General features: G+C 39.4%; 2 protein-coding genes and 1 long non-coding RNA gene across 3 annotated transcripts; 1 reads left to right on the top strand and 2 right to left on the bottom strand.

The window, feature by feature from the left end:
* Positions 1-1,832: 1,832 nt before the first annotated feature.
* On the bottom strand, positions 1,833-5,501 carry LOC112164571 (G-type lectin S-receptor-like serine/threonine-protein kinase SD1-29). The gene is made up of 7 exons (XM_024300805.1): positions 4,124-5,501; positions 3,906-4,013; positions 3,567-3,751; positions 3,275-3,485; positions 2,452-2,689; positions 2,226-2,376; positions 1,833-2,135 (listed from the first exon to the last, which is right to left on the bottom strand). Exons 1-7 carry the CDS (start codon positions 5,499-5,501, stop codon positions 1,833-1,835), a joined length of 2,574 nt encoding a protein of 857 aa, XP_024156573.1.
* Positions 5,502-6,298: 797 nt separating this feature from the next.
* LOC121051141 lies at positions 6,299-8,969 on the top strand. The gene is made up of 3 exons (XR_005805248.1): positions 6,299-6,537; positions 8,413-8,531; positions 8,896-8,969. It is a non-coding gene; the product is annotated as an uncharacterized LOC121051141 (long non-coding RNA).
* Positions 8,970-17,056: 8,087 nt separating this feature from the next.
* LOC112164555 lies at positions 17,057-17,455 on the bottom strand. The gene has a single exon (XM_024300784.1). The coding sequence runs from the start codon at positions 17,453-17,455 to the stop codon at positions 17,057-17,059; it is 399 nt and encodes a 132-aa protein (XP_024156552.1).
* Positions 17,456-22,889: the final 5,434 nt, after the last annotated feature.

Below are 22,889 nucleotides of genomic sequence, written 5' to 3'. Positions count from 1 at the left end.
CTAATCTATAATGATTGGCATCCACAAATAACATCTCATAATTAGCTGAGTTTTAATCTCGTACGGCAGTAAATATAAAAACAAAGAATTGTGGGTACAAATGAAGTAGCATTGCAGTGATAGCTCAAAAGCTAAAAAGCTAAGTAGCAAAATCATGACACAACAATGTATATTAAATTTTTCATGATGAATCTAGAAGAATCAATTTCAAAATTTGAAATTCTTTCGATGAAAAAATATCACATGGTGAAGACTTGACTTTGGTATAAAGAATTGTGTAGACACACCAATAATGAAGGTGCATCTTCTTTATGAAAAAGACATTCATATACTACCTTCCACAAGAGAAACAATTTTTTTTTTTGATTAATTACTGCTTACTCCCTATACTTATAGGGTTTCGTCATTTCAGTCCCTGACGTTCGAATTTCACCTAAAAACTCCTCAAACTCTCAATTTTCTCCCAATTGGTCCCTGCGGTCAAACTCTGTCTAAATTGTCCGTTAAATTGCTGACGTGACATCCATTTCACGCTGAAATGTCTATTTTACCCTCAATTACTTTTTTTTTTCTTTCTCTTTTCTCTTTTTTTTTTGTTTCCCTTCTCTCCCCTCCTTTGTTTATCTCCGTCTTCTTCTTCCAAACAAAGCAATCTTAGACATATAGAGTGAAGCAGAGAGCACATTGACAATGTGAGGAAGAAGAAGAACAAGACACTTATCTTGCAAGACCTGCAAAGCTGGCTTTTGTCCAGTTAGGAAGGTCCATCACAATACAAGGATTAGACTTTTTAAATTCAGCAACCTAACAACAAATCACAACCCATCAATCTTCAATTTCAAGCTAAAAATAATGGGTACTTACGCCAGAGAAAGTCCATAGAATGCAAAAGAAAGCAGAACCCAAAACCACAACACATCAAACACCCCACAACAGATGCCAGACTCGGCTTTGATATGATTTTTTTCATACCACGAATCGCATCAAAAATTAAATCCCAACCATCGATCACATCAAAAATTTCCGAACCCAGAATTAAACAGTCAGTGAGTTTGGTGTCGCCGCTGTAAAGGCAATTGAAAGGAGCGGGAGAGTGTTTGCAGATGGTGTGTTGAAGCAGAACTCCTCTGGGGTCGCCGTAAACAAACACAACCATCGTTCACAATCTACACAAGCCTCCTTGTCCTCCGCCGCGACCCGAACTGCTCCGACCACCTCCCCTGCAAAGACATATGGGAAATCGGGATCGGGCTCGACCGATTAATGAAGGTGAGAGGAGAGGAGTGGTAAAGATTTGGACTTCGTTGGATTTGATTAGTTTGGTTTAGGTTGGTATTGATAGGGATTTGGTTTGATTTAGGGGAAGGAAATAATCTGAGGATGGTTTGGATTTACTCTGATTTCAGAATCGTTGGTGATGAGGAAGAAGAAGACGGGGAGAAACAGACGAAGAGAGAGATCGTGGAAGAAGAAAAGGTCAAAAGGAAAAAGGTAAAAAAAAAAAAAAACAGAGAGAGAGAAGAGAAAAAAAGAAAAAGTAATTGAGGGTAAGATAGACATTTCAGCTTGAAATAGATGCCACGTCAGCAATTTAACGGAAAATTTGGACGGAGCTTGACGGCAGGGACCAATTAGAAGGAAATTGAGAGTTCGATGAGTTTTTAGGTGAAATTCTAACGTCAGGAACTGAAACGACGAAACCTTATAAATATAGGGAGTAAGCAGTAATTAATCCTTTTTTTTTTACACCAAAATGAAAAGCTTCAATAAGTACAAGAGCCCTTGATAATGACAAAAAGGAATTGCATTGTAGTGTAACAATTTGCTACCCATTATCGTCCTTCAATCATTGTAATGCTAGCTTCATTTTTGGAGGAATTAGTATTCTCAAAATGTGGTTGAGGATGATAAGCTGAAATTTGGATAGTGAATAGAGGTAGCTTGGGTTGTGGGCCATCTTTCTCACTACTTAACATCATAGCTACATCCGCCATGGTTGGCCTATCTACAGCATTGTCTTGTACACACAGAAGCCCGATATGCATGCATTTCAGTACTTCCGATGAGGAATATGAATCGCCCAATATTTCATCTACCAACTCTAACCCTCTGCCTTCATTCCACAAGTTCCATGCCTGTAAAGGTTCATATATAAGGTTTAAGCTATATGAAAGAAACTGCTCATGAGTTCACATTTTACAGTAGAAGTTAAAGTATGAACTTACATAGGCTAGAAAGCCTAGTTGTTGGTCATATAAACAAAAGTTGGTATTCTTCTTGCTGCTAATAATCTCCAAGACCAAGACTCCGAAGCTATAGACATCAGATTTTTCAGAAAACATCCCCCCCATGGCATACTCTGGAGACATATAGCCACTGCATGGCAAACTAATTATTAGTAGGCATCTAATTGACCATGTTAGAGATTAGTAAGGTAATGATTAATCTTACCGTGTTCCAACAACTTTCTGAGTATTTTCTAGATTTTGTGTTCTTTCAACTATTCTTGCTAATCCAAAATCTGAAATTTTTGGGTTCATTTTCTCATCCAAGAGAATGTTGCTGACTTTCAGATCCCTATGTATCACCTTCACATACGAATCATGATGGAGATAAAGAAGCCCTCTAGCAACACCATGAATAATATTAAAGCGAGTCACCCAGTCAAGCACCGCTCTCTTCCTCGTATCTGAAAATAATTAATGCACCAAGCTAGTGTGTAATAATTAATGGTTGTTCATAAATCATGATTCCCATGCATGTTACAATGAAATGTCATGAGAATGCTCTCCTTGAAAACTTGGTTAAAACCAGATTTCTAGCATTCTTTAATTGCTAGGAAATGCAGACACAGTTGTATCAGAAGTAGTAGTGAATGCAACATAGGGATCTGAACTGAACACACGGCAGAGATTATATTGTACAGACATATTCAATATCTGATAGTATATATGGATCTAGAAAGTAGTCAACTAATGATGGATTGTTTGTCTCTTGGTAATCTATTTTCATGTGAATTATCGCTTTTATGTTAGTATGCAGTTGTGATTCCAAAACCCAAAATATGCTAATTATATGGTTGAATTCTTCACACTTTTCTATTCGTTTTCTTGTTAAATAAGAAAAAGACAGGTGAGATCTTATTTTTCAAAAAAAATTTCATCGTTTCCCAAGTTCGACATTTACAAACAGCAAAGATACTTTTATTGAGATAGGTGAAGATGACTTTTTGCACTGTAATATATTTAACATAAAAAAAACTAATGTAACTAACCGAATAGAAAAGTATCCAAGCTTCTGTTTGGCATGAACTCGTAAATCAGTAATTTCTCATCCTCTTTAACACAGCAACCCATGATCCTAACAAGATTTTTATGTTGAAGATTGTAGATCAACAGCATCTCATTCTTGAACTCTTCAATGCCTTGTCCTGAGCTACTAGATAGTCTCTTTATTGCTACTTCCTTCCCATCTTGCAGCATACCCTGTAAACCACGAGCTCCACAATTTATTAACTGAAGTCATGTTTGTTTCTTGTACTTGTTGAAATGTATGAAAGAAAGTACCTTATAAACTGGGCCAAATCCTCCTTCCCCAAGTTTGTTTGTGACACTGAAATTGTTTGTAGCAATTAGTATGCTATCAAAATCATATATCTGTAGCTCTAAGGGATCATGCTTTCCAATATATTCTCGGAGACCATCTCTTGAACTCTTAATCATACCAGTCGATTCAAAGTTCTGAGTCTGTCCTGTTTGCATATATAACATCAAACGCTGAGTTTGAGCGAAACAACAAGCAACATCCGGATACCGATCAATAAACCAAAAAAACAATAATAATCCTTTTATGAAGTTATGCATGAAGAGATAATGTGCTAATGCATGAAATGGTTTATCTCTTACTCTTCTGGTTAGCTTGCCTCCTGTAAAAATCGAATACTATGGCTGCCAAGATACTCACAAAAACTATAGCTGTAAGGCTGCCAATTAACTTTATTGGCTTTCCTTCACCTGAAAAAAGAAAAGAGAAAAAATGAACTTACTATACAAACACAAGTATGAAAGAGAAAATTAAGGAAAGATATTGTTGTAAAAGTTGTGCGAGCACTACTATTAGTTACCTAGTTCGGAGTGTGCTAGGCGAATATAAAGATCCACTCCGTCAGATGCCGAAAACTGCTGTATATCAATAAGATCTTTGGACCATACCAAACACCCTATATTATTAACAAATGCATAAGCAAGGCAAGAACAGTTGTTTAGGCACCGTAATTTGCAATCGTTGGACGTTTCTTTAGGTTTGAGAGCAGTAATGAACTCATGAGAATCTGGTATTTTCAACTTCACCATCTTCCAAAACCCATCATCATCAACTTTTTTCCCTCTTGATGAGACTGACTTATTTGTTTGTCTCTCACAAAACAATTTCGTCTGCCTCACACACCCTCCTGTCCAGTTTCCTTTCCTCCATTCCACATGCGACTTCGGTACAAAACCTTTCAAACACTTACAGATTGGAGATGCAGAAGCTTTGCAAACTCCAAAAGGTCCACAAGCTCCATAGATGTCACATGGATTCTTCGGTATCTGCCAAAAATCATACCACTTCCCATTATTCTTCGAAAATCTAAGCCTCAGTATTCCTTCTGGAGAGATGTATATATATGCCACAGGTTTGTCATATAAACTATAAGAGAAATCCACTGTGCCCTGCTTTAAGTTATCATCCACACTATAGCCATTTATATATCGATGATCCATTCCTGGTACACCAATGAAACTCGACTTATCCCATGGACCACTTCTCCAGAAGGGAATTGAATGTGAATCATTTGATCCATTATTGATCCAAATGAACACTTGTGACGGCGCCTGTGGGGGCAATCCAAGTATGAATTTCCCTGGTGATGGATCATTCTCTGTTTTCCAAGATCTCAAGAAGTGCCCCTTTCCAGACTTACTTTCTCGCAACACCATGTTTGGCAGGACTGTGTCACCAGGATAATCAAAGCTCTTCCATAACTCAGCTCCCAGATGATCATTGACAACAAAGTTTCCATTATCTAAGAGAACTGCAGCAACTGAACTAGTATTCGATGATGACACCAAAGAAGCAATATTTGTAGACCATATAGACTTTTGTTTCCCATCTACAAGCTTCAGATTCCCATTGCTAGTAACTGTCAAATTCGCTGAGGTGTCTGCAACTGCAAGAGGTTTTTCTCTGTTGGCCACCCATACAACTTTACGCGGAGATATATCTTTGTGCCATATCCCCACATACCTCTTAGCAGAGTTATTAGGACTGAAGAAGCCTAACTCAAAAATGTGGCCAGGGGAAACTAGAGTTTGTCCCTGCGCTAACGGTTGCAAAAGAGTTATCTCATCAACTTCAGCACAATGATAATGTGATGGAAGCAAGCTGAATAAGATGATGAAAAGAAAGAAGAACATGGAGCCATTTAATAAAGCACAAATGCTTCTGATTCTAATGTCCATTGGCATCCCAATAGGTTTTCAAACAGTAATGAACATTAAATGCTACTCTTATATATAGTGCTCAAGTTCAATTGCTCTCAAACTTCTGTCAATATCCAAGTAGATGCACATTTTGAAGCTTGTGAATTTCCTTGCGTAGATTGGGGACAAAGGTGACTTGTCTAAACATGCAAAGATCCAGAATTTCGCCGTCCCATCAACCATCGTAAGAATAATCAACAAGTTGCCATAACCTTGTCGGGCCCATGCAGACGTCACAGTCCCATCAACCATCACAATATTCGTCTTCAATGAACCACTCGCGTGGTATCTAGCATGGAGTCGAATTAAAATGCATCGACAGTAGTCCGTGGGATCCTCCTTTTTCGTTTTTGTCTAATTAGTCCACAAAAGCATTTTAATTCGTTTTTGTCTGAGGGTCTTTCTAAATGTACCCAGCAAATTTCTATGTAGACCCAGCAAGTTTTTTACACCTAATAAAAAAATAGAATTTATAATTGTACTCAGCAACTTTTCCAACAATCCCCTTAGCAAAAGTCATACCCAGCAAAACTTAGATTATCTCCGCATCAAGTTTTGATGTTGATTGTTGCAGTGTGCATTTGAGCCATCTATGCAGGGTTGGTATTTTGATCAGCCAGCTTTGGTTGACTTGGAGGAATTAGAAGTGAAGCAACTTTCCATCCATTTTCGTAGCTTTTTTTCTCAGGGTGATTATTATATCTCGTAGTTAATTAGTAAACCTGTGATTATATAATGCAAGTAGATGGAGTAGCACGATAAGCAGGACAGCTATTTGTTTGAGAGAGAGAGAGAGAGAGAGAGAGAGAGTCGAGAGAGAGAAGCTACGTACGGATTAATATGAGGGAGAGATTTGGAGATGAATTTGTTGCGAGTCCATATATGAACTCATATGACACTACCCCAGAGAGAGAAGGGCTGCAGCAACAGCACTCTTCTCTATCATAACCTGTGAGCTTGTGGCACAGCCCATCATCTTCTTCAGTTTCAGAGGGCTCTTCCTCCTTCAAAACCAGTAAGTTTTGTACTTAATTCATATAAGAACCAACTCTTCGTCTGTCTGTACTAAAGCATGAACTGTTTTGGGTGATGAATGGGCCCTGCCAAAAATACCAACCCTGCAGGCTCAAATGCACACTGCAACAATCAACATAAAAAATTAATGCAGAGATAATCCAAGTTTTGCTGGGTGTGAGATTTGCTGGGTATAACTATTGTTGGGTGTGAGTTTTGCTAAGGATATTGTTGGAAAAGTTGCTGAGTACAATTATAAATTCTATTTTTTTTTATTAGGTATAAAAAACTTACTGGGTCTACATAGAAATTTGCCGGATACATTTAGAAAGACCCTTTGTCTAATTAGCCCACAAAAGCATTTTAATTCGTTTTTGTCTTCAATTCATTCCCACTTATGTGGCAAGGTGCAATACACACCGAGCCGGCAAGTGAAATCAACGCATTGGACGAAGTCGTGTCTTTCCACATCAAATTAAATAGGGAGTATAGATTGGGGCACTGAGGAATATAGATTCCAAAGTCAAGTCTTTCTAGATTTTTGCGAATCCGGTAATAGCTTCATAAAAAAGCCTTGAATATTCTGAAGCAATTTCTATATTTGTCTTTATTTATTTGCATGCTCCAAACTCATCCTTATCCTCACATTGAACAAAAGAAAGAAGATAGAGCAGAAAACAAAGTGCTATTGTAAAGGAGACTAGATAAAAATGATTGGTTTCGTGATATTTGCGCTTTAATTTGGAAATTCTGTCAGACGGACGAAACTGATTCAAATTTTGATCTTTGCTCTTTTTTTTTTTGAATTTTTGATTTTTGAATTTTATTTTTATAAATTTTAAAGAAGAGGAGAAATTGTACATACTTTACCTGTCTGCGGTCTGAACAGGATGAATTTCTTTTTTATTGCGGAGGCAGTGCCTCTTTTTCACAAGGTTGCTCTGTTGTCATGACTCATAACAACCAAAGATCCCACTGTTGGAAATTTTATGATGTAAAATTAAAAATATTTTATTTATTTATTTTGGCGGTTATTTTCATTTTGTATTTATTACTGTATTTATGGCTTAACGGTTTTATGTTTTAAATATATGATTATTATTTGACCGTTATATGGTTTATGAGGCTAATTATGGTCATGGTAAGTGTGACCTATATAAGTGTACATGGCTAGAGTTGGAAGGTATATGGTGAGGCATGAAACATGCACATGTGTGGGAATTTAGATTGTCAGATAATGAGAGTATACATGATGGTATAATCCACCATAGTGCAACCACTCTAGCCAAATACCTCTACCAAAGATACTCTTACAAACTATAAATATACATACTTTACTTATACACCGTTTTGAGTTCACGTGTGATTAAGTTTCAATGGGGCTTCTTAGCTGCATGACGGAGCTCGAAGAGTTGTTGTATCTTAGGGGAAGTTCGTCATTCAACCCTGTGCAGTAGGGGACAAATCTTCTCTTAGGACAGTGCGCTTGCACGCCTCGACTCGATAAGTTTTCCTATATAACAACCTATATATTATATTATTTTCTTACTTTATTTCATTTCCTTATCTATATTTCTATTCTTTTTTCCCAAGATATTTCCATATTATTTTATTTTAATTTTACAAGAATTCCGTCCCATATTTTTTTACAACAATCTTAGGGAAGATTCGAGCGGAATTTCTGACAAAGACAGATAACATGAAATTCGAGGAATCTCATTCAATATCACACATTTGGCTTCTTCTTAATTTCTCAACTTATGAACACTTTAATATTTTTTTTCCGATTATTAATTTATATTGGTCTTGAATATGCTAATTGCATTTTGCTTTGCATGTACTAATTAATAATTTAATATCTACTAATTCTTGATAGGGAAAATCTCTCAAATGCTAAAGTTGATGGAGGAATTAATTACGCAACATACATACATTAGGTTCTACCATGACGAAGGAATCCTGAACCACTTCTACGACATAACCAACTTTTGTTCTGTAAGAAATACATATTTTTTTGCAGATTATCATTTTGTAGTTACAATTATATCATTCACATATAAATTTATATTTAATGCATATGAGTTCTTTTCCATACATAAGCAAATTATAAGATTGTGATTAAAATACAATTAAGTGCATACAGGTGCATACATATGCATGTTACAATTAAGTTTTTTATATGCATAAGCCTATTTTCTATCAAGTCATCTTTGCAAATTAAATTTGCTTTCAATGACAATTAATCTGCCATGAGATCATGTTGGCTATTCTTGATTTATGATTTGTTGACAGTTATATGAAACTGATATTGCCTATGATATATAAAATGTCACTATTCAAACTCTTTCTATGTTGTCAGGTCAGTGACATTTGCCTTTTGATATTGCCTATGATATATAAAATGTCACTATTCAAACTCTTTCTATGTTGTCAGGTCAGTGACATTTGCCTTTTGTTTCGAGAAGATTATATTTTGATGCAATTACAGATTATTATTATTAATGGTTATTTTTGAAATAGAATTAAGTTGATTTCATAGATCCACATCCAATAGGCTAGAGTCTACCTAATTTACAAAGCAAAACTCGGCAAGAAAATCCGAACTAAACTATCTAAGCTAAAGCAGATCATTATAATCTCTGGGACGCTCGCATTTAAGCAAGCCTATCTAAGAATGCATAAACCTCGCCTTCTACAGAAATGAAATCATTCAACTAGCCTTCCTTGCCAATCATGCAATTGTGGTACAAGCAAGGAACTAGAAACGTCATAGAGAACTCATAGAGATCCATTCACTCTCACATAAGCTTTACCCCAAGAAACGAAATTAGACAAGAACTAACTCCTTCCCTTTCGAGTTGGAGTGTTTCCCTACAAACTGCTTCTTATTTGGAGACTTTTTCTTCTCCTCATCCTCACCATGTTTTGAGGCTTTCTGCTTGTCACCTGAAGACGACTTATTTCTATTGCCAATAGGTCGCCCTCGTTTCCTCTTCACCCTGCCATAATGGATCTCCTCCTATGCTGGATCCAAGCCAAGATTTTCAAAATCCAGAATGAGATTTCGCTTTCCCACAGCCAAACTCAATTTCAGTTTCTTTGGAGAGATTGTCAGCCTGTCATCTCTTCCCCGCTGCTTGCCAGTTATACGCTTCGAAGTTCTGGCTGTCTCATGAAGCTCACGCACCACAACCTGTCGCTTCTGCTTCTGAAACAATGCATTCAAACAAAGCTCCCCATTCGGGCCAAGATCTGGAGTTCGAAAGACCAAGGGTGGGCACGGGGTAAAAACCCTAACTCTCGCCCCAGTATTGAGCCCCCTGCTACTGGCAGTACCAGAAGTTGACCCTGACAGAGTTCCCACTAGCAAGCCGCCTACAGTTGCCTTCGGCCCTGTATCCTGTGACCCCAGAACGGTTCGTTCAACTTCATCATCGTCTTCATCTAACGCTGGTCCTGAGCACGGTAAACTCACATGCCTGACAAGAACACACATAGAGCATCTCCCAAAAAGCTTGTCATACCTGAACTGACACCGGAACTTAACCTCGTCCTCCACCAAATACCACCGCTTGAGAGGCAATGGTTTGTTCAGCGGGATCTCCACCTGAATCCGTAGCTTTCCAATCTTCTTAGCATTCTTATCGATTTCCTAGAAATGCCCCAGCGTATAGCCGATCATGGTCATGACACATTCAGACTGGAAAGTCGGTGGGATGCCCTGAAGAGTTACCCAATACGATGCCAAGATCAGTGGCACCTTCTCCATCGGCATAATGCCATCGTACCATGCTAAGGCTACCAGCACATGGTTATACCCCCACAGAACACCATGCCAGATCTGAACACAATCTGACCGGTCCGACAACGTGACAAGGACCCTCTGCCCTTCTGCTTCCTCCACCTGCAACGACCCACTAACCCTCCAAGTGTTGCGAAACATCCCCATGAATGGCTTGACCTTAAAATCTCGAGCGGTGAGAAGCTTGCCCACCAAGAATACGTTTGCCTGACGCAAACCTTTGCCCTGCGTTGGCCGCAAGTTGATCTGTCTCTTGCCTTCAGTGATAGCAAGAGAGGAGGCTAATCTCGCAGCCATTGCATCAACAGAAGTCATCTTGTTGACAAGGAGAAGCAAAGAATCGAAACCCTAACCCTAAGTTTTGGGAGAGAGAGTTGATGGCTCAAACTATTATTAATGGTTATTTATCTCTCCTTTGTATCTAAAATGATGTTGCTTTAAATTGTGGTGATAGTATTAATTTTTTCTCATTATTAAAATTTAATTGAGTTATTAGCTGTAACGCCCCTGATTTTATCACAAATAAAAATCGATATATAATCCCATAATTATATATGCGCGATCGTTCAGCCATCAATACAAAATACATGGAGACATCTTCCCTTTACAGCAAGTACATATTGATGCCCTGAACCCACAATTTCAAATATTGACCTGCTCCATAGAGTCATATATTACAAAACTTACGAATTAAATTGTCATCACAAAATAAAACGTAAATGCTCCTCAGAGCTTACTGCATAGCGGAAGTCAACAAAATTTGCTTCCTACCCGTTTAGCTGCCAACAAGCTACCTCAGCTTCAGCCACGATTACCCTGACCTACAGGATTAACCCCTACACCAATATTGTGGTGCACCGGGTTTCCACACAACAAAACCCGGTAAGCTTATGAAAGCTCGTATGAGTAACTCATGAACATCAATCAACAACTCACACACATCAGCTAAAGGAAACCATGCAACCATGATTCCTTCTAACACTCCATAACCTTTCCATCGAAAGGACAACATAAATCACCGCTGTGACAATGTTCTATTTGCTAACTTAACCATCAAGAAGCAATTTAAGTCTCATCTAGACAATAAAAGAAGAATACTCAAGGAATTATCCTTTAACTACATACTTATGAGTCTCCAGCAACCTCGACCGTTACCCCCATAATCTATAATGGCAAACAGACTATAGCTCTATTGAAATCGTAACCACTCGTCCAGCCACGGACGTGATTACCTATTTCCTGCCTTGGTCACCATCTGTGACCTGTCACCATCTGTGACATGTGGCTTTCAGACCCCGTCTGGTCACATAATCAACATTAAGGTCACCATCTGTGTCCTGTCACCATCTGTGACCTGTCACCATCTGTGCCCTGTCACCATCTGAGACACATGATCTTCAGACCCCGTCTGGTCATGAAATCAAACATCAAGGTCACCGTCTGCAACCTGTCACCATCTGTGACATATAATCTTTTTAGACCCTGTCTGGTCTTAAAGCTAAACGTTAAATAAGTCGCACCCGACCTAAAAACGTTACAAACATCTAGTTTCGGCTTTCCTAATCCCTGCTCACCATCTGTGACTCTTGGTACAAAGACCAATACATCTAAAATGAGTCATGCTTAACTCAAAAATATAACATCAAGCTCAATACTTTTCAAACAATAGAAAACATCTTTTTCCACAATATTGTTTCCTGAAAAGTCACATTCAACAATAATATGAACACCATCATGCATATTATTATTCATCACAATCATCCACAAGGATATATATATTTCACGTAAATATATATATATATATATATATATATACATAGCCATTCGCTCAGGAATGCCTATTAATACCAACTATAGTTTGCAGTTAAATGATTAACGCCAAAACAATAATGGTAATTCTATTCATAAAGAACCTTGTGAGATTACTCACCTCAAAATCCCGCTGCGTCTTCAATAAAGCACAAAGCCGCCAATCCACAAAATAACCATCCAATGTACTTCGTCAAGTACCTAATCACATACTGTTTCAACTTAGTAACGATTCACATTTGATTTAAGTTCGAAACCCCTGTTTTGAACTAAAATCCCCAAAGTGGCGTCAATCGAGAAAACCACATCCGAGACCTCCCAAAGTCTTCGGAATACATCCACGATCGATGTGACCAAACCACAAGTCGATCGGACGCTCGAATCCTCACGGATCGAATAAATCTATCGGTATGAAACTGCAAAAAACATAACAATTCCATACGAACTCCAAAATTTGCATATTATATATCGAAACGCTTGTATCAACGACTAGAACATATACAATACCAAAAACAGTTCCCTACATGGCCGGAAAGCCACCAGAAAGCCGCCACAGACGGTAGTGCATCGCCGTTGGCCAAAACTCAATATTTCCCAAAACTCCTAACAACAAAAAGCTTCATCTAAGCATGCTTGTGAATTCTCATAACTAGCTCGAAGTCAGAAAACAAGCATCAAGGGTTGAAAACTACCTCACAAGGTTTGGATTATTGCTCAAACGGAGTTGAACCGATTTCCACGCAAATCGATCCAAACAAACACCATAGATCAACTTAGACGACCCCCACGAAGCCAAGGAAGGAAACTTGAACCCGTACCGTCGCTGGAGCTGCGTTTTCCAATCGGGTCTGAAATCATCCAACTGCACCGCCTTGCTGCGCCGCACACGGTGGATATCGCCGCTAGAGAACACCACAGGGACGACCAGACAGAGGACGCGAACCAGCTGACCAAGTTTCACGGCCAGAGATCGCTGCAGTTTGCGGGAAAAGCAGGGTCGGGTCCCCGGGTTCGGGTCGAGTCAGACAGAAAACTCAGACACTGAAGGTATCGACTGAGAGAGAAAAGAGAGAGAAAAAAAGGTTTCCGGAAATGGAAACTTGAAATTATGAAAGAATTTCTTATTTTTCTCTATTTATACTAAAACTGAAACTTCTTCCGATAGCCATAACTTTCTCATACGAACTCCAATTGACGCGAACCATATGTCCACGAACTCGTATCGACGCGCTCTACAACTTCCAAGAAGAAAGTTTTCCGAGAATCCCAATGTATAAAAAGTCAAACATCACATAACCCCCTAAACTGTGAAATTCGAATAATTATAAGTACGAAAACCATTCCACTTCACAAATAACCTACGAATAAAGCACAATAACAATTATTCGTACAACTGGTCCATTATTAATTACCAAAATTATATAACAGAAATCCAGGTCATCACAATTGAGCTTCTGAGTGATTGCAGGGAAAGTAAATAGTGATGGTCATAAACGAAAATGCATGCTCAAAAAATACTTGTAAGTTGTGATCGAGAAGGTTTTCAATTTTTTTTAAAGGGGTTGGGAACCCAGCCTAGCTGGGAGGCTCAACCCCAAGCTCGGTTCCATTTATTGAAATAATAGTAAAACATTGCATCGGGGGTGGGGGGGGCATGAAACCTGAACCCTGAACTACATTTAAATCATAACAAGTATCCTCATAGAGAACATCCTGAATAATAGCAGGTGTCTCATCTAACCAAATATCATCAACATACGATAAACTAACAAGGTGTGCTAAGCGATTTGCAACACCATTTGCTTCACGGTAGACATGCCTACACTGTAAGGATCTTATACCATGCATATAATGCTTACAATCATCTAAAATCCTTCCCACAGTAGAAAAATCAGTAACATCACTAGTCAGAGAACTTACCAATAATGAGCAATCCGACTCCAAATCAACCTCAGTCCAACCTTGATGGATGGCTAACAATAAGCCAGCACAGCAAGCTTTAACCTCCATTTGAAATGCAGAACCTGTGTGAGAGAAAGTCCTTGCCAAAGTTGCCACAAATCTCCCATGCTTATCTCTAACAATCACCCCAACTCCATCTTGCCTGGACTCCTCTTGAAAAGCTCCATCGATATTTAATTTCAACCGCCCGCTAGGGGGTCACCTCCAACGTTCCTTAGGACGTTGTTTTTTCACTAAGCTACTTTGATGTAGCCACTGATATTCCTCCAAAGTAGAACTTGCCCAGCTCACCATGTGCATGGGATTAAAATCCCCACATCTCCATAATATATTATTCCTTTCCATCCAAATAATCCATAAACTGACAAAAAATAAATCAACTTGTGGCCTACCAAGTGCAGAGATCTTTTCTTGCATCCATTCAAATAAATTATTGCCGCAGAAGCTTCTAGGTTTCAAATTGAGGCCACCTGCTCTCCAGAAACACTCTAGAGGTTCACAATATTTGTAGATATGCAAGTCAGATTCGACAGTGGTTTGGCAGAAAAGACAATTAGGATTTCAATGGGCACCCTTTTTGACAACGCAGCGCGCGTAGGCAAGATGCCACACATCAATCTCCATGCAAATGTTCTGATTTCGGAGGAACATTAGCCGTCCAAACTACTTTCCAGTGCCACACCGGAGGAGATGACGTTGATGCTCTAGCAGTTCTGCCTTCAGTATTACAAGCAACTCGGTATCCACTTTTAACGCTATAGACCCCTTTTTCATCGAAGTGCCACATCCAATGATCATCAGTTTGTCGCAAACTTAATGGAATACCCTAAATCAAATCGCTCTCCATCTTAGTAAACAGCTCATCAACCAATGGCTCAATCCACTCACTATTCTCCGCATCGATGAGATCTGCAACTTTCCACTCAAAAGTCCCCTCCATTGGCCTTGAAAAGGGTCTGAAGGAATAAGGCAAAGGAAGCCAAGGATCCCTCCATATATTAACCCTAGTTCCGTTGCCAATTTGGTATCGCATTCCTTTTTCAAGTACTTCTCTGCCCGCAAGTATACTACGCCAAGTGAAGGACATGTTTTTCACAAGGGAACCATGTAGAAAGCTGAATTTGGGTAATACCTAGCCTTGAAGACACTGGCTACTAAGGAATCCGGGTTTGTGAGGAGCCTCCAGCCTTGCTTCACCAAGAGAGACAGGTTGAATAACATCAAATTTCGAAACCCTAGTCCCCCCTCCTCCTTAGAAGTACATAGCTTTTCCTGAGCAACCCAATGAATTTTGTGAGCCTCCCCCTTATCTCCCCACCAAAACCAAGCCATGAGTTGGTGTATGTCACGACACAATTGCTTTGGGATTTCAAAACAACTCATCACATAGGTTGGGATAGATTGGATGACCGATTTGAGAAGTACTTCCTTCCTCGCTGCACTTAACGTTTTCTCCCTCCATCCTTGGAGTCTTTTCCACCTTTTCTTTTAGGAAACCAACTGCGTCAATTTTGGAATAGCTGACGTCCATAGGCAAACCTAAATATTTTTCATGTTTATCCACCCGTAAAACTCCCAACAAATCAGCAAGAAATTCTTGTTTATCCAACCTGACATTCTTACTAAATGTGATAGAACTCTTCTCATAGTTGATCTTTTGATCGGAAACTCGTTCATATAGCTGGAGAGTATTTCGTAACTCCAAACTCTCATGCTCTTCTGCTTTAAAGAAAATGAAGGAATCATCGGCCAAAAATAGGTGATTTATACTAGGGGCACCTCTACAAACCCTAATTCCATTCAGCCTCCCAGTCTCCTCAGAAACCATGAATAAGTGAGATAAAACCTCTGCACAAATGAGAAATAGATATGGGGAAATTGCATCACCTTGCCTCAAACCCCTTGACGGTAAAATCTGTCTACGAGGATCCCTATTTAGTATGAATGAATAAGAAATAGTACTCACACATCACATTATCCAAGTCACCCATGCAGTATCGAAACCCATTCGAACCATCACGGCCTCTAAAAATTGCCAACTAACCCTGTCATACGCCTTACTCATGTCTAGTTTCAAAGCGTCAAATCCAACCTTCCCACTCCTTCGTCGTTTCAAAAAATGTGCAATTTCGAAAGCCACAAGTGAATTGTCTGAGATTAGTCTCCCCGGAACAAAGGTGCTTTGAAAAGGAGAAATAAATTCAAGAAGAAGACGCTTTAACCTGTTGGCGAGGACTTTCGAACCAATCTTATACAAAACGTTGCACAAACTAATTGGACGTAGTTGGCTCACATTCTGTGGGCTCTTCACCTTTGGAACCAACGTGACATGTGTGGAGTTCAATCTTCGCACCTCATCATCAGACCCCAAGAAACTCCTCACAGCCTCTACCACATCACCTCCCACAACATCCCAGAATCTTTGATAAAAGCATGGTGAGAAACCATCTAGACCCGGCGCCTTTGAAAGGTGCATTTGCTTCAACGCTCTAAAAACCTCATCTGCTGATATATCTTTCGTTAATTGTACTTTCATCTCATCAGAAATCACTCTAGGAACCACACGTACTGTTTCATTGATCTCAGAACTGAAGGAATTTACTGAAAACAAATCATTGAAATACCGGATAACAATAGCTTCCATTTCCTCATTAGAAGTACACCAACGCCCACTCTCATCATATAACCCTTTTATTAGATTCTTCTTCCTCATGTTACTAGCCCTTTGATGGAAGAATTTAGTGTTCAAATCCCCGTCTTGTAACCAAAACACTTTAGAGCGCTGCTGCCAGAAACTTTGCTCCTTTCGAAGTAACTCATTTAGCTTTGATTCAAGAAAGTTACGCTCCTCAGAAGGAGGAGTAGAGAAAGTACTATCAAAGAAAGTAGCAAGCTGGTCACGAGTTTTCTCAATTTCCTCCTTTAGTTTACCAAAATGTGCATGGCTTCACTCCAACAGAACATCCCTAGTGTTTGCAATCTTGTTACAAATAGTAGAAAAGGGATTAGTCCCTGTCCCACTAGACCAACCCAATTCCACCATCTTCCTGCACTCCTCCTCATAAAGCCAACATTCTTCAAAGTGGAACCTTTGTTTCCTCCTCCGCTTTTGTGACCGACTACTCCTAATCTCAATCAAAATAGGCAGATGGTCTGACTGGTTCGACTTAAGGTTGATGGCACGGGAACATGGAAAACAGTCCAACCACTCGGAAGACACTAAGAATCTGTCAAGCCGGACTTTAACCAACTCTCCCCACCGAATTCCCGACCAAGTGAACATTGGACCCACTGCCTTGAAGTCAAAAAGAGAACAAAAATCCACCATCTCTCGAAACCCATCCATTTGTCTGTTTGGGTGAGAAGGTTTTCATTTTGCTTCAATAAATCATCGAGGAGTTATTTTTGATTTCAATAGTGGGAGTTACTATTTGAAATTTCAACTATTTCATTAGTATTCTTTAATCACTACTAAAAACAATTGCTTTTGCGACGGCAAAAGCTTTTTGCAACTGTAAATTGAGGTCTTTGTGACGTCAAGACAAGCGTTGCAATAGGTGGCATCACAAGATCCAATTGCTACGGTAATTTTCCGTCGCAAATACTTTTTTGCGATGGTTTTCTCTTACCGTTGCAAATTTATTGTTTTGCGACGGCCCATTTACTACGGTGACTTCCGTCGCAATGTCTGTTTTAGGATAATCCATGTGGAGGTATTTACAACGGTAACCTTGCCGTCGCAAAAAAAAAGATATATATATATATATATATTAAATATGGTGAAAATTGCACCATATTTTCATTCTAAGAACATGCAAAAATGAAAACTATTATACATACATCTAAAGTTAAACTACAAATATCAAATCCATTATAACTAAACCAATCAACAATTACAACCTCATATTAGTTAAATAAATAACTAAAGCCCATTGTGGCTCATTGAATAGAATTTCTTCACAAAGATTGTGGCACCTATGTACTAGGTCAAGAGGATAAAGAATTGCAGGAGGATAAGTAACTGTATGCCAGCTTATGCCTAGGAAACTTGAGCTTTTTTTCCTAGCTTCTTTAAGCTGTTGTCTCGATGCTTTGGCAAACTCATTATCTGAATATAAGCACATGAAGTAAGTGAAATGCGTATGTAGTGAAGAAGTAACAAGATCAGAATCGTAACACCAAGAAATACAAAAATGAGGATGAAGTACTAACTTGCTAATATCAAGCCCTTGGCTTTGGATTGCCAAAATCAATTCCAGATTCTTCACTACTGACTTGCTGATGAGCTGCCTTTTCAACTAATGGATGGTGTTCTCTGCTGCGGAAAATAAAATATGAGTGTTGATTGTCATTAGAAAAGCACAAATGAACAAAAAGCTACTACCCAAACAATTCCTCATTTCCCATATAATTTTGAATAAAATAAGCTTTTTATTCTAGTTATTTCTATGAGCATTTATGTTCAGTTCATATAAAAAACTAGACTCTGAATACCACATTCAAAACAACCAAGTCCTTTTAACACTGTCTTAGATCTACCTTACATTCGAAGATAATATCTTACAACAATTTATGGGTAAAGCCTCACCATGCAAAGTTTCTTAACCATTCTGTGATATTTGGCCTAAGTTTTCAGATACATAATGTCTTTTGTTTTTGTGATGACCTAGATTTTCGTTATTTAATTTTGGGTAATTAATAATGGACCAGTTGTACGAATAATTGCTATTGTGCTTTATTCGTAAGTCGTATTTGAAGTGGAATGATTTTCGTACGTATAATTATTTGAATTTCACAGTTCAGGGGTCGTGTGAAGTTTGACTTTTTACACATTATGATTCTCAGAAAACTTCCTTCACGAAAGTTGTAGAGCGCGTCGATATGAGTTCGTGGACATGTAGAACGCAAAAATTGGAGTTCGTTTGTGAAAGTTATGGTCTGCGGAAGTTTTGGGAAATTTCATTAAATAGGAGTTTCCATTTTCGGAAACTTACTATTTTCATTTTCACATTTCTATTTCCGGAAACTCTGAAAACTCTCCATTCTCTCTCCTCACCCGTGACTGACCTGAGCCAAACTTGGAAATTAGACCCTACTTTTCTAGCGAGCTCCGACGATCTCCGGTGGTGAAACTTTCCAGATCGACTCGTCTCCACTGTGCGCTCCTCTCTATGGCATCCTCTAGCGGCGATATTCACCGTGTGCGGCACAGCAAGGCGGTGATGTTTGGTGTATTCAGACCCTGTCGGAATATGCGGCTTCGGCGACGACACTACTTCAAGTTTTCTGGGTTGAGTTTGTAGGAGCCTCCTCAAGTGATCCATGATGTTTGTTTGAATCGATTTATGTGGAAATTGGTTCAACTCGGATTGAACAGTGATTCACAGTTTGTGAGGTAGTTTTTGACTCTTTTCACATCGATTCTGACTTCATGCTAGTTATGAAAGTTGATAAGCATGCTGAGAAGAAGATCTTTGATGTTGGGAGTTTTGTGAAATATTGAGTTTTGGCTGGCGGCGGTGCGCCACCTCCAGTGGTGGCGTTCCGGCCATGTAAGGGACTATTTCTGGTATTATATATCTTCTACTTGTCGATACGAGCGTTTTGATATATAATACGTAGTTTTTGGAGTTCGTATGAATTTTTTATGATTTTTACGGTTTCGGACCTTTCAATTTATTCAATCTGTTAGGATTCGAGCGTCCGATCGACTTGTGGTTTGGTCATATCGATCGTGGAAGTATTCTAGAGACTTTGGGAGGTCTCGGATGTGGTTTTGCCTCGATTGGCATCACTTGGGGATTTTAGTTCAAAACAAGGTTTCAGACTTAAATCGTTTGTGAATCGTTACTAAGTTGAAACCGTATGTCATTAGGTACTTGACGAAGTATTCTTGGACGGTTGTTTTGTGGTTTGACTTCTTTGTTCTATATTGAAGATGCAGAGGGAATTTCGAGGTGAGTAATCTCACAACGTTCATTTACGAACGGAGTTACCATTATTGTTTTGGGCGTTATTTATTTAACTGCAAACTATAGTTGGTATTAGTAGGCATTCCTGAGTGAATGACTACGTATATATATATTTACGAGAAATATATATATATATATATATTCTTGTGAGTGATGTGTGACAAATAATATGCAGGATTGTGTTCATATTATTGTTGAAGGCAACTTCTTATGAAACAATATTGTGGAAAAAGATATTTTTCTATTGTTTGAAAAGTATTGAGTTTGATGTTATATTTTTTAGTCAAGCGTGACTTATTTTAAATGTATTGGTCTTTGTACCAAGAGTCACAGATGGTGAGCAGGGATGGGGAAATCTTCAATTAGATTTATGTAACGTTTTAGGTCGGGTGCGACTTACTTAACGTTTGATTCTAAGACCAGACGGGGTCTGAAAATCATATGTCACAGATGGTGACAGGTCGCAGATGGTGACCAAGGCATGAAATCGGGAATCATGCCTTTAACTGGGCGAGTGGTTACGATCAGTTAGAGCTCTAGTCTGTCTGCCATTATAGCTTATGGGGGTAACGGTCGAGGTTGCTGGAGACTCATAAGTATGTAGTTTAAAAAAGTCTCGAGAGTATTCTTTCTTTTATTGTCTAGATGAGACTTGATTTGCTTATTAATTGTTGAGTTAGCAAATAGTACTTTGCCACAGCGGTGACTTATGTTGTCTCTTCAGTGGAAAGGACATGGAATGTTAGAAGGAATCATGGTAGCATTCTTCCTTAAGTAGATTTGTGTGAGTTGTTTATTGATGTTCATGAGTTACTCATATGAGCATTCACAAGCTTACCGGGTTTGTTGTGTGGCAACCTGGTGCACTATTCAATGGTGTAGGGGTTAATCCTGCAGGTCAGGGTAATAGTGGCTGAAGCTGAGGTAGCTTGTTGGCAGCAGAATGGGTAGGAAGCAAATTTTGTTGGCTTTGCCATTGTTATGACTTCCGCTATGTAGTTAGCTCTGAAGAGCATTTATGTTTTATTTTGTAATGACAATTTAATTCGTAAGATTATGTAATATATGACTCTGTGGAGTGGTCAATATTGACATAGCGGGTTTCAGGGCATCAATTTGTACTTGGTTTAAAGGAAAAAAGTTTTCAGGTATTGTGGATTGATGGCTGAACCATCACACATATATAATTATGTGATTATATATTGATTTTTATTCATGTTAAAAATCAGGGGCGTGACAGTTTTGTCAAAAGACGCATGTATAACAGGTAGTTCAAAGTGAACATAATACATATGACTAACAAACTGCACTTTATAGGCATTAAAATGATCAAAGAATATATACTTACATCTCTTCTGTTCCAAAAATTGGACAAAATACTTCTTAGGATCAGGGACTTTCTCCCAATCTTCTGGCCTGCAAATCTGAAAATTCAAAACCTAGAACATCTACTTCAAAGACCAATCACATTGGGGCACAAACAAAAAATTCGACAGAGTTATAATTATAAGAAAATACATTATGGCAGATGCTAATGTGATCGAGTAAGCATGAACCAACTAGCCATACGGCAGATTACAATACATCAAATTAGAAATCAATGTATCTTTCTCTTAGAAAGAGTTTACACATCAGAGGACTTATTCCTGTATAATGCAAGATAATGTAATGTTATATGCCTACATTCAATAGAAATAGTAACTTAAAAGATTGCAAAGTTCCGAGTACAGCAATGCAAAGACAGGGTTTTCACTGATCATGAACCGTTAAACTAATGTACCTAATCTACATCCAATAGAGTTGGGACCTTGCCTCCATAAACAAGAAACATACCACACGATTCTGGTATACAAAGTGTACCTACATGTGCCAGAACGAGCATAATTAGCTATAATGAGCCACGTTCATGGTACCGCCAGAGGTACTGACTCCCACCAAGGGGGTAACCTGCGAAGCCACGGCCAGGCGGGCTACCGCTCGAGCCCTGGACCGCCCCTAGATCACCGCTGACCCGCCACCACGCTCCGTGTCAAGAGAGCATCAGAAGCTCCAGACGCTGGGAATCGAAGCACATCAGTCCCACATCGGAAATAAGAAGAGGATCAACCTCTTCCTCACCTATAAAAGGTCCTCTCCTCTCTCCTCATTAATTACGCAATTACTACTCATTTATTGTTATACTGCCCATATACAGTGACTGACTTGGGCATCGGGGAAGTGAAGACCGCGCAGCGCGGTCTCCCTCTGAAGCCCTGTCTCTCGTGTTGCAGCAAACGGAGGTCATCTAATCCTCGGAGTAGCGGTCCGCCCACCGGACCCGCGTTAAGCGAAGAATCGGCTACCGCCGGACCTGAGCATTAACATTGGCGCGCTCTGTGGCAATCCTTGAACAAAAGGTCACCCCACCACCACCATGACTAACGGTAGCGGGGAAGACGCTGACGAGCAGGCAGATCAGTCCGCCATTCCCCAACCCACCAACCCAGCAGTGGGCATCAACCGCGCGTTGTTCACCACCCCGGTCAACCCCGGCGGTGAGACAAACCCAGGTAGCAGTCGCCCGCTAGGCCAAGACCTCGCCTCTCTGTATGAGCTGGCACTGGCGGATCTTCACAAAGCAAACGGAGAGCGTGACCAAGAGCGAAAAGAAAAGGCTGAGGCCCAAAGGAAAGTGGCCACGCTTGTGTCCCGCTTTGATGAGCTAAAGAGAACACTGGAGGCAACCGCCAACCCGGCACGAAGTTAGCAGTCACGGAGCACCAGGCACAGCCGACCTGTAATAGGAACATTGATACCAGCACCAGTCGT

This window comes from Rosa chinensis, chromosome 1, assembly GCF_002994745.2.
Source record: "Rosa chinensis cultivar Old Blush chromosome 1, RchiOBHm-V2, whole genome shotgun sequence".
NCBI lineage: Eukaryota > Viridiplantae > Streptophyta > Magnoliopsida > Rosales > Rosaceae > Rosa > Rosa chinensis.
This window is presented reverse-complemented; position numbering and strand designations above follow the sequence as displayed.